The sequence below is a fragment of the Folsomia candida genome, unplaced genomic scaffold (genome assembly GCF_002217175.1).
Source record: "Folsomia candida strain VU population unplaced genomic scaffold, ASM221717v1 Fcan01_Sc026, whole genome shotgun sequence".
Lineage (NCBI taxonomy): Eukaryota > Metazoa > Arthropoda > Collembola > Entomobryomorpha > Isotomidae > Folsomia > Folsomia candida.
In genome coordinates, this window is record NW_019091218.1 from 1,529,629 (window position 1) to 1,541,991 (window position 12,363).

A 12,363-nucleotide genomic window follows, 5' to 3' on the forward strand; every position below is an offset into this window, starting at 1 on the left:
AGTGCATTCTGATTGAAGGGGATGAAGTCCTTACTTTCCCCAAAAGTTGGCGGGATACGCCTCTGGCTCAACGGGATGTTTGATTCTACAAGATCTTTATGAAACGAGGACCACGCTGCGATAGGGGTGTAGGCAGAATAGTCACGTGAATTTAGATTAATTCCCTCGCGCGAAATTTTGCTTGATATGGTTCTCGCAAGTTTTAAGTGTAACGTCCTGACCCTTTTCAGACTATTTATCCAAGAACATATCGAAATTAAGTAAAATCAATTTATCCTTTGTATCTTGATAGTTTACCTGTTCAAAAACATTTAATCACTCATAATCCATTAAATTATGTGAGAACTTCGTTGGAAAAATATCCATTAATTATTCATTTACTCAAAATTTGAAAATCCACATTTATTCGTTCTTCATTCCTTATTCATTTTATCTTCGTCTACTGAGATGGATCTCTTAATTAATCCTTATTAAGGAGGTATGGAGTAAAATTATTAATTACTTGATCACGAATACCAAGTGATTAAATTTTTATTTAACCAAACTGAATTAAATACCTTTCATTCAAAATTTAAAAAATGCTAACTCATTATTCATAAAGTTATTCAGTAATAAATGAATATTTTATCCATTCGCTATGAACAAATGAATGTGAAAAGGTATATACCTTTTGGCAACCACCGCAAATTCTCCTCCGCCTGGCCAGGATCCCCACGGAAGTTCATCATACCACGACAAAATTAACTACCAAGATGGTATTAATGCTATCTTAAAAGTCCCCGCAAAGTTGCTTGGAGTAGGTTTTTCTTACATAGTTTTCTTAGTTACCAGAAAATTTTAAAATTGAGTCTCTAAAGTCTAATTCAAATGACCAAACTGTAGTTTTTGCTTCAAATTACGCTTAAACCCTGATATTTTATTTACAAACATTTATGCTCCTTTATTTTCCAGATCCGTCCTGCTCCTCCCGCTTCTTCACGACGCACCCCAACCTGCAAGATCACATCCGTCGCCTTCACAAATTCAAAATCCGCGCCGAGCGCCCCATCAAGTGCGACATTTGCCAGGCGCGCTTCCTCATCAACAACGACCTCACGAAACACCTCAAGAACCACCGGCCCCGCGCGGACTTCACCCTCACGTGCCCCCACTGCCCCATGCTCTTCGCCTGCCCCCACATCCTGCGCAGACACCTCACCGCGGAACATGGCGTCCCCCGGGTCACCACGGCCGAGCGGTGTCGCAGGTACAACGAGCGAAGGAAAACCCAAGCGCCACCTGGAGCGCAACCCTTCACGTGTGACATCTGCCACGTGAGCTACCCGCTCAAAACTGGTCTCACCCACCATTTGAAGAAGCACCGACCATGTAGGGACTACACGCTCACGTGTTCCCATTGTCCCGCCCTGTTCGCCACGCCGAAAGGGTTGAGGTGCCATTTGACCAAGGAACACGCGGTGCCCAAGGAGAGCAACTCAACGAGGCAGAAAACATACCACGCGCTGAGAAAACAAGCGCGGGGGGAGAAGAAGGCTGTCGATAAGGACGACAAAGTGTAAGTATTCCATGCAAAAATCACGGTTTCGGTTTTTGAGGGTGTAAACCCTTTTTTTAAAAAAAGCGTAATGCCTACACTCTTAGAAATAGGGTTTTACGATTTTAACCAAAAAGTAAACATATGCGACTCTACCGCCGTGGTTATAAATTTGTCATCGAGTGGTTACAATTGTCCCCGACTAGTTATAAAGTTTCACCGACTAGGTATTAAATTGGCACCAGATCTAATAAATTTATAACCTGTTGGTCACAAAGTCATAACCACGGCGGTAGAGTCATATACGTTTACATTTTGGTTATAATCTTAACCCAATTTCTAAGAGTGTGGATGAGTCTTTTTTAATTAAAAGTTGGGAATTGTATGCAATTTTGGGGTGAATTTTTGTAACACAGATTCCTAATTAACTGCGTGAAATTCAACAATTTCGACCAGCTTTATAATAACCTTACTTGTATTTTTCATTTTTCAGGTCTACTAGTGGCCCTCGCCGATCGTCACCTTCCCGCAGAAAGACCCGTTCAAAACGCCTCAAAATTGAGCATATTCCAGATGAGGAAATTGAAATAAAGGAGGAAGACTGCGTCATTCGAGATGTCCTTTCCTCCGAAGGGGACGACGACGACGTCGCAGATGAAATGACCAAATACGACACAAAAGTTGAGATCAAGTCTGAAGACGAAGAATCGCACGGTGACCTAGACCTTGACAATGACCCAGATTTGTCGCCACTCAGCGAGATAAAGTCCGAGCAGGAGAGCCACAGCGACATGGAAAGTGAACACCACGATTTTAAAATGCTCACTTTCCACGGCTATTCCTCATCGGAAGATGGTCACAGTGGGGATGATGAAGATCCACTCAAACTGGACGATAATGACGAGGAAAATTATGACAATTAGAAATTTTACATAATCTCAAACCGTTCGAGTATTCATTTTCAGAACATAAAGTAGCATTCCTACCAAAAATAAATCATTACTTTTATAAATCTTGCGATTAGAAATTTACAAAAAAATGTTTTAATTTACTTTATTACATTTTATTTGAGCGGTACCGTGAAATTTACGGGCCTGGTCTTGTCCCGGTGGTGCCTTTTCGCAAGTCCAATACATATTTTTCACAATTTTAACATGTTTTGCAAATTAAAAAGAAATTCATATAAAAAATTGCAATGTATGAAATTATTTCATACATTATAGATACACCGACAACAAAAAAGGCAGGAAATATGACAGGAAACTTTCCTCTCTGAAGCATGCAGAGTGTGCTGGGGAACGTCCATATATTACGTCCTCAAAAATATTGGTGACTGGGTTTTGGTCGCTTATCTTACTCTTGTGAAGCTTAACAGGAATGGTGGGGTTGTCTGGTAAAAAAAATCGCCCTGGGTTTTGATGACGTCATGTATGGACGTTCCCTCGCCTTCTTTAACATGCATAAATTTTATTCGAGTTTCTCACCTTACTCCACAGAGCGAAATAATCCAAAATTATCGGAAACAATTCCACGAGCACTTTTTTAATGAAATTTTTGCGTACTCCGAGTTGTTGAGGGTGAAGGCCAAACATATAAAAAAATTGACGAGCCACGCCCACTTTGGGTGTGGTTTTTTCCTGGTAGGGTTAGAGCCAAATGACATATCAAAAGTTGTAGCTCATGCGATGGTACATCTGCAGTAAAAATTTCATCTAAATCCGTTCACAAACAACAAAGATATCCAATGGCGAAACTCGGCGACAGTCAAAATGCGACGACTTTAGGGGCGTGGTTCTCCGAAAGGGGCAAGTACAATACTCTGAAAATTATTGTAAATTGTAGTCCCCACTGATCTTAACGAATTCAAAGAAAAACGGAGATCTTGATTCTGCCCCTTTCCAAGCTATAAGCCCGGGAACATTGGGAACATTCATGGCGAAATTGTCCAAAAAGGGTGAAATTTGACATGTCGTATCGCAGTAAAAATCGATATCTAGCTTCAGCCAGGTCTAAAAAGTGCGTCGCAGGTGAAATTGACCCATGTCGTCAGGGAAGCATGTCGACGTGTCGAAATTTCGACATGGAGCTAGAGAGGTGAAATTTAAAACTAATACTCCCCTGCCCTCCAAAGTACATATGCAAACACTTTTGATCATGTCGACACGCCATTTCGATAGAAATCGACCTTTTAATGTCCAACTTTGAAAATGTAGATATTGGTTTCAAACTCAAAACTCGTGCTCCACAACTTAAGATACCAACATGTAAATTAATTTTGACTCATGTTGACGACTTATTCTTGCGACAAATCATGTCGAAAGTTTAAAAATGGTTTCTTCCATTGGAATAAACAAAAGCATTTCTCCGTAGTACAATATACTTCCATTGTATTAAATAGAGCAATGTTTTTCGGGTTTCGGCCTGCTCTGGCCTCATCAGGGACACAGCTGTAATATCCGACCCGAAGGTCCCTGTTTTTAAAGTGGTAATCGGCCCACTAGTCTTCATTTGACCAAGAACAAAAATATAGAAGTTTATTCGTCTGCTTCAATTTGTTCAGTAACAAGTTCAACATCATCCAAAGCTCCGTCAACTTCCTTAAAAGATTCAATTTCAGAATCGTCATCTTCCTCTGAATAGAGTTGCCTGGCAGGAAGTTCAGGATTCGGGTCGTCTGGGGGTGAAGAAGGGCAATGGCTGCCGATGGCAGTGGCAATTTCTTACTCTTTTCTCGCCTTTGACTCATAGAAAGTTCAGAAATGAATGGATCGGAAGAGTCCATAGCCCGATTGAAGACATCTAACAAGTTTTCTTTCCGACTTGTTTTACGAGCATGCATCTCACGGTCTTGTCGATACAGTTTATTTCTGGACTCTCCAGCCTGTTCACTCAACATTCCCATTGGCAAAGCAGATCGAGAAATAATCTGTTCCCCATGGATTAATATCTTGTGGAGGGTGGCTGGCATATAAAACCATGGATAAGCTTTAACATACCTATCAGCAAGTGGTCGACAAAATTCGCCAAATTTCTTAGAATCAACCGGAAGAGACGACGAGATTACACACAAGATTACATGCAAATCTTGCACTAGCCACAACTCTATTCCGAGGATCTCGGCGAATACCACTTGATTTTCAATACTGAAGGCTCTTCTTGCCGTATTTCCATCATTGGATGAACCTGCACCTCCAGGTTTTGGAAAGTCAACCCTTAGAGAAAGTTTCTCCCACAACGCTTCCTGAATCTTCCGCTTTCTTTCGTTCAATTGAGGGTTTTTATCTCCACCTTTCACACGCCATGTTTTAATTCCGTCTACATTTCTGTAGCTAAGGTGTAGGCAAAATTCGAGGAAGCGAATCCAGGCGTGAAGTGGGCTTATTCCATACTGGAGATTGCAATCAGGAATCGGTTTCAATGGGCGGTTTAAAACGTTAAACTCCGATGGAGTTGCACCACAAATTGGGCACACTTGATGCGAAGAAGCTCCAGACAAAATGCTTAAAACCTTTCCATCAATGACTGTCAAATGAAGGGAATATTTAATTGAGGCCGCTCTCCGTTATGGAGTGGGCTACCAGATTTCGTATTTGAGAGTCAACCCAATTTCGTTCAGCATGAATAGAATCTTCAGTTTCCTTTAGGAATTGGATTCTTAGTGGTCTACAAAATCTTACAGATTGGGGAGCCTGATTCCTCCAAACTATTTTACCTTCCTCAGTTTGCAACTGTAGAGGAATCATGGTAGTAACAAATATGCCTGAATCAGTCGCATTCTCATTAGCATTTAATCTTTGCTTATATTGGGATTGACCTGTGCTGCCGTCAAATCCCCACGAAGCTATTAACTGCAGTTTGAGGGTAGAATTCTTCAATTTTTCTGCAAATTGTAAAAGTGGTTCTTGTTGAAGTTTGAAAATTCGATCCACCGTATGATCAAGCAAGGCTTGCAAAGAAACTGAAGCTAATGTGTCTGACAATTCCAACTGTTCTGCTGGTCTACAGAAGTCCTTCCTGTATTTGCGCAACAAGTAGTACGGAGGATACAGGGAAAAGTCATGCGCGTCGGCCGATCTCTTAAGCATTTCATACGTACTGACAGGCATCCGGGAATCTATCATTAATGATACGGCTTCTTCAATCGACATTGGCGATGGTGTAGCAGCTTTCAGCTTTTCTCGAATTTTTGATGGACGGGTAGGGCTCTTCAAAAGTTCTTTTATTATCGCCCGTAAGTCTTTGTCCGTTGGATCATCTCCTTCAAGAGCACGCGTCACAGACTTGAGTATTTTATCTCTGGGCTCGTCAATGAGAAGCTCAGACAGTTCCTTCTCTTTTGTTCTTTTACGTCGGACGCCCAAAGCAGAATATTCTACTGCAGGTCTTCCCACAACGCCCATTCCAGAGGTAGCTCGAAGTTCGGTAGGAAGATCAAAGGTCGACTGAAGGTACGTCCCATGTCTTTGTGTAAAGCGATCAGTCATTCTATTAGCTTTTTGCCAAAGAGCTTTAAATGTCGACTTTTCATTGCAGACTAGATCTCTAAACTTTTGCTCTTCTTCATCTGAGAGGTTCGGTTTCATTGATGCACCAACGATTTTCTTGATCGCTTTGCAGCAAAAGTCAAGGTCACCTGACTTAAATATGTCAACAAGTGCTGATTTTTGAATGCTACCCATTGCTGTTGAACTGCAATCATTAGTAGAAGAATGGCCGCCTATGGAACTATTCATGGGTTCGTTAGAGCTCATCTCCATCCCTACAAACGGTTGTGTTACCCCGCCGATCTCTTCACTCTCTTCCACACCTCGTTCGTCTTCCATTTTTGCGAAAAATCCACAACACCTAACGAGACAAGGGCTTAACAAATTTGTAACAAGCTCTCACAGTGTCCTTGAAGGGGAACCACCCCTGTGGATTATAAAGTGTTAGAGTTAACTTGTTTCTATTACTCACAAAATCTACACGTTTTCCGGCCCGTAATGTTTATGTGCCCGGGACCATAGCTCAGACCTGCCTGCTCCTCCTTGGGGTACAAACGGAACCGGGGTTTATTTAACAGGTCTGGGGCCTCTTCCCGGTCCTCCCGCAAGGAATCCTAACAGGATTGGGCTCTTCGCCCTTTGACGCCAGTTGACACGGTGTCTTGATGGTTCACATGGTGTCATGAATCATTTTTTTAATATAAAAAATGTTTCACCACAAGTGCACAACTTCCCTGAGGCGGCTCCAGTTGAACTGGAAATGAAACCCGGGCCGTGAGCCACCTACTCTGAGAATTACCTCAGATGGACCCAGAGCTCTTCCTGTCACTTCCAGCTCAGCTGGGCGGTATTGCGATCTCGAACTGAAAAGCCTAGCTGATGGCTGATCTAGTCCGATAAGATGCACCGCGGCGTAAACTTGTATAAGTTGTGCCTTGGGGGCCGCCCTTATAGCGAGGCGGACTCGCTGAGGGTCGACACGGTGTCTTGATGATTGACACGGTGTCCCAGCCCATGACGTCTAAAGCGCTTGGCATCACGGCGGTCCTCGCAAGTGGTACTCGTTTGCAGATGTCCATCCGTGAGAGTGGTCTCCGAAGAGATATTGATCCTAACTGAAGAATATAGTAATATTTATAATGTCCAGATCAGTTCCTGATAAATTCGCCCATGGCAGCGTAAGAAAGAGATTGGGGAAATTCTTGTCCCCTTGCGTTCATATTCGTACCAGATTTCTACAAATGCACAAAATAAATTAATAAATTAATAATTTTACAGTGGTTGGGTCATTTACCTGTTGAAGCGGTATACGCCAGTTTTTACTCTTGCAGCGGCGATGTCGTGTTGATGAGTAGCTTAACTGGTTAAACCCGAAAAACTTAAACGTATACAATATACTTATTAGTATATTGTACTACGGAGAAATGCTTTTGTTTATTCCAATGGAAGAAACCATTTTTAAACTTTCGACATGATTTGTCGCAAGAATAAGTCGTCAACATGAGTCAAAATTAATTTACATGTTGGTATCTTAAGTTGTGGAGCACGAGTTTTGAGTTTGAAACCAATATCTACATTTTCAAAGTTGGACATTAAAAGGTCGATTTCTATCGAAATGGCGTGTCGACATGATCAAAAGTGTTTGCATATGTACTTTGGAGGGCAGGGGAGTATTAGTTTTAAATTTCACCTCTCTAGCTCCATGTCGAAATTTCGACACGTCGACATGCTTCCCTGACGACATGGGTCAATTTCACCTGCGACGCACTTTTTAGACCTGGCTGAAGCTAGATATCGATTTTTACTGCGATACGACATGTCAAATTTCACCCTTTTTGGACAATTTCGCCATGAATGTTCCCAATGTTCCCGGGCTTATAGCTTGGAAAGGGGCAGAATCAAGATCTCCGTTTTTCTTTGAATTCGTTAAGATCAGTGGGGACTACAATTTACAATAATTTTCAGAGTATTGTACTTGCCCCTTTCGGAGAACCACGCCCCTAAAGTCGTCGCATTTTGACTGTCGCCGAGTTTCGCCATTGGATATCTTTGTTGTTTGTGAACGGATTTAGATGAAATTTTTACTGCAGATGTACCATCGCATGAGCTACAACTTTTGATATGTCATTTGGCTCTAACCCTACCAGGAAAAAACCACACCCAAAGTGGGCGTGGCTCGTCAATTTTTTTATATGTTTGGCCTTCACCCTCAACAACTCGGAGTACGCAAAAATTTCATTAAAAAAGTGCTCGTGGAATTGTTTCCGATAATTTTGGATTATTTCGCTCTGTGTACTCGCGTTCGTTCATTCCGGGAAGACTTCCACCATGGGTTAAATAATAAAAAATCGAATTCTAGTTATTTAAAAAGTAAAATTCACACACGAGATATTTCCGGTATGCAGCTATAAAGGTTTTTTTATTTAAATTTTATTCTAATTATATTCGTATTTACTTTGCATACGAAAAGTTAAATTAAAGTCTTGCGTTTAAAGTTCAAAATTGTTGAATGGATTTGTAAAATATTTCTGGTTGAGATTTAATGTTTTGTTCTGTTAAGATAAATTTTGTGCGACAATTTATTAATTGTTTGCTGTTGTAAAGAAAAAGAAACGAACTGCATGCAAAGCATTTAGGAATCAAATTTTATGACTCTGGTCAATTTCAAATTATTACCTTCAAAAAATGATAATCCCGATCTGACAATTCGATTTGTAGTGGCCCGACTTAATTTGTTTGTACGAGTAGTATTCTTTTGGTGAATACATATTTTGGCATCTTATCCGAAATATTTAATACACATTTTCGCGATTTTTCGCAAGCACATACCCGTCGTCTGCTCATTAGTATTTTTTTATTTTTACCTTTAGCCACAACATCGACATGGACGAACCCGTTTTTCCCGAGACCGGAAACCAGGCCGAACTGGGTCCGCCATTTTGTAAGATTGCAAAAACTGACCCTGCCTCCAAAGTAGCAAAGAAGACTCCCCGACGTCCAACCCCGCAGGAGAAAACTTCCCTCAAGGAATCGCCAAAGAAAGTCCGCCAAAAGTTCGGCCGGCGTCTCATCGACACGTCCGCCCCCAATCGAAAGATGTACGAAGGGTATGAAATCGCCGTGGAGAGTGGAAACTACACCTGCCTCGCGTGCGGTTTTGTGGCGAAATCGCAACCACGTAAAAATTACAACAGCAAGGACATTATCAAATTGCACGTCAAATCGCAACATTTCAGTAAGTTGTTTACTTTGATAAGATTTGTCACCCTCACTTTGTCGGTCAAATTTTGTTTCAAATTTAAAATGTGATTGCCCCAATTTTCAGACGCCTTTCGATGTGAACCCTGCGAAAAGAACTACACTTCCAAATACATGTATGCATCTTTAAAAATGTATTCATGTTCTCTCAGAAATTTGCTCACACTGGAATCTTTTTTAAAGCTATACCGATATTTTCTAACGAGTTATGCCAAAAAATCAAGCCAAAAATGCGAACCACGTGCCAAGTAGAGTGAATTATTTGTGCTAGTCACCACATTTGCAGGTTTTGACGCATTCTCCAGAGCCATAAGATTATTCGACGCGAAGAAAAGCTCCATGTGATCCCTAATTTTTGGCTTCATTTTTTTCCCAAAAAAGTTTCCATTCTGAGAGAAATATCCCTAATAAAATTAAATTTTCCCTTCCAGTTTGCAAAAACACATTAAAAAGATGCATTCCCTGGGCCGGCTGCCAACCCACGTTTGCACCCTCTGCGGAAAAATCGTGTCCAACATCTTCGCGCACTTATGGGGGCACAAATCTCCCCTCGAAAAAGAGGCCGCCATCCAGTCCGGGGCAGGCTTCTTACCCTGCGACAAGTGCGGCAAAGAGTTTTCGGGGCAGGACCGACTCGCCGCGCACCTCACTCAAGGCAACCGCTGCAAAGGTTCATTTAATTTGATTTAGTCCTTTATTCACGTGTTAATCGTGATCAATTTACAAAACTGGTTTAAAAACTATGACAGAAACAGCTACAACTATGTATTTCTTTGTATTTATAAAGGGAACAAAGACTACGCAGAATCGGACACTTCAAACCCTTCCTACCGAAAAATTCCGTGTCGCATCTGTGCCAGACCGGTCACCGTTTACGGTCACGCTCAGCACGAATGGACGCACAAGAACGAGGCCGAAAAAGAGGAAAGCATTCGACTCGGGACGTCGCCAAAGGTTCGCTGTGAGATTTGCAAGATCCACGTGTTCCACAACGCGTACAAGGCCCACTTCGAAACGCATAAGAAGCCCGAGGAGAAGACCAAATTCCACTGCGAGTGGGACGGGTGTGGACGCAAGTTTGGGAGAAAAGTTTATCTAAACCTGCACATGAAAACGATGCATCAGACCTCTGAATCTGATCTTCCTTCCGGTGAAAATTGTAGCGCCGGACTGCGCTGTCCTGGTGAGATTAGAAAAATACGTATATGTGTAAAATATTTGACAAATTGTATAATTTGAGAAATGTCGTAATCCTAATTATAAATCCGGACTAATTATTATAAATCCGGATAACTTCCTCGAAATTATAAACATGGATTGGATCCTTCCTACCCGTGTATAAAATTTCTTTGGGGTTGACACACAATTGCCCGGATTTATAATTAAGCGGACGATAACTTGCTAGAAATCTGGTGTGGTGACGCATGCATTGATTTATTCATATTAAAATTATACCCATTTGGTATGAAACTTATACCGGTCCGTAACAATTTGCTGCAGCTATGGTAACACTTCTGTACAATTTTGGTATATACATAAATATACCAATAGCGGCTGGTATTATTTTAGTACTGGATTTCTGAGAGTATGTATACGTACATCTTCCTCTAAAAGCGTCCTATTTTTACAGATCCGTCCTGTTCCTCGCTCCGTTTTACGTCCCAACCTAACCTGAAGTCGCACATTGCTCGTTGGATTTTTTTTTCAATCTAAAAATCTGGTCGGATCGGATATTTTGAAAAATTCGAAAAACGGATCGGATCGGATTTCTGAAAACACGGATCCGACTGAAAGCACTGACCCGCCCGTCCATAAATTACGTAATGCAAAAGGGCCGTCTAAGGCTCCAATGATATGTTAAACATGTTAAAGGGGGGAGGGGTCTAGAAAATAGCGATTTTTGCGTTACGTAACTTATGGACGGCCCCTACCCACGTCTGATGAAACTGTTTGCGAGTTAGGCGACGTAAAACCCACTATTCACCTTTTGATGACATAATTTATAGACGTTCCCTAATCAAAATGAAAATATTTTTGTTATAAAATTTCTTTTCCAAGATTCAAATAGTAACTACATTTCCATTATTTCAGCCTTCCTGCTCAATCCAAACCATCATCGAGGAGAATGACGCGATCCCGTACAAAAATCGAACATATTCCAGATGACGAAATTGAAATTAAGCAAGAAGATTGCACCATCCGAGACGTCCTTTCTTCCGAGGACGACGACGACGACAAGCCCAATTACGGGACAAACGTTGAGATCAAGTCTGAAGATGAAGAATCCTACGGTGATCTTGATTTATCTCCGCTCGGCGAGATTAAATCTGAGCAGGAGAGCAACAGCGATATGGACGAGGAAAGTGAACACGTCGGTTTTAAAATGTTAACTTTTGGCGGCAATAATTCCTATTCTTCGGATGATGACGACTATGGAGAGGATCCACTCAAATTTGAATATGAATAGTAGCAATATTTATGTGTATGGAATGCAATTAAAAATTTCTTGGTCAACTTTGAAATGCTCAGTTTAGCATAATTTAAGACCAAGAACAAAATTTTATTTGGTTTATGGGATCACCATCTCAATATTTATGTATTTACCAAGGACTACGCATTTATAAAACAAGCTGTACAAACATTTTGATTTTGTCAAAATTCCTCATAAGTAACATTATTTGCCAGTAAATAAATTATGCTAAATACTCATAAAATGCTAATAAAGCATACACATTTACATGATCGATTATATATGCAAGTGCTGCAAATAAGGTGACCCGCACAAATAAACGGAAATATGTGCACACGCATATATCCGCAGGTATACATATATGCATATTTGCATATTTTTTTAACCAATCACACAATATGCGTTTTCTGTAAAAACGAACTTTGCATATATGTAAAGTTTTTTTTACCAAATAATAATAGTTTAAAGTGTTATGTATGCCCTCCATCCCTGCAATGAACAAGACACGTATGAACATCTTCAATGTTATGAAGATGCTCATGTTCTACATTTTGTTCATCTTATTTTTTCAATTATAAACCAAACCCATTCGTATATTTATACTGCATGTTGAATTA

General features: G+C 40.9%; 2 protein-coding genes across 2 annotated transcripts; both read left to right on the top strand.

The window, feature by feature from the left end:
• Window positions 1-645: 645 nt before the first annotated feature.
• Window positions 646-2,457, top strand: LOC110859492 (transcriptional repressor CTCF). Its single transcript, XM_035859493.1, has 4 exons — window positions 646-659; window positions 777-796; window positions 952-1,555; window positions 2,028-2,457. The coding sequence occupies exons 1-4, from the start codon at window positions 646-648 to the stop codon at window positions 2,455-2,457; spliced, it is 1,068 nt and encodes a 355-aa protein (XP_035715386.1).
• Window positions 2,458-8,901: 6,444 nt separating this feature from the next.
• LOC118438765 (zinc finger protein 846-like) lies at window positions 8,902-10,989 on the top strand. The gene is made up of 5 exons (XM_035859494.1): window positions 8,902-9,253; window positions 9,344-9,392; window positions 9,708-9,946; window positions 10,064-10,459; window positions 10,907-10,989. The coding sequence occupies exons 1-5, from the start codon at window positions 8,902-8,904 to the stop codon at window positions 10,987-10,989; spliced, it is 1,119 nt and encodes a 372-aa protein (XP_035715387.1).
• The last annotated feature ends 1,374 nt before the right edge of the window (window positions 10,990-12,363 follow it).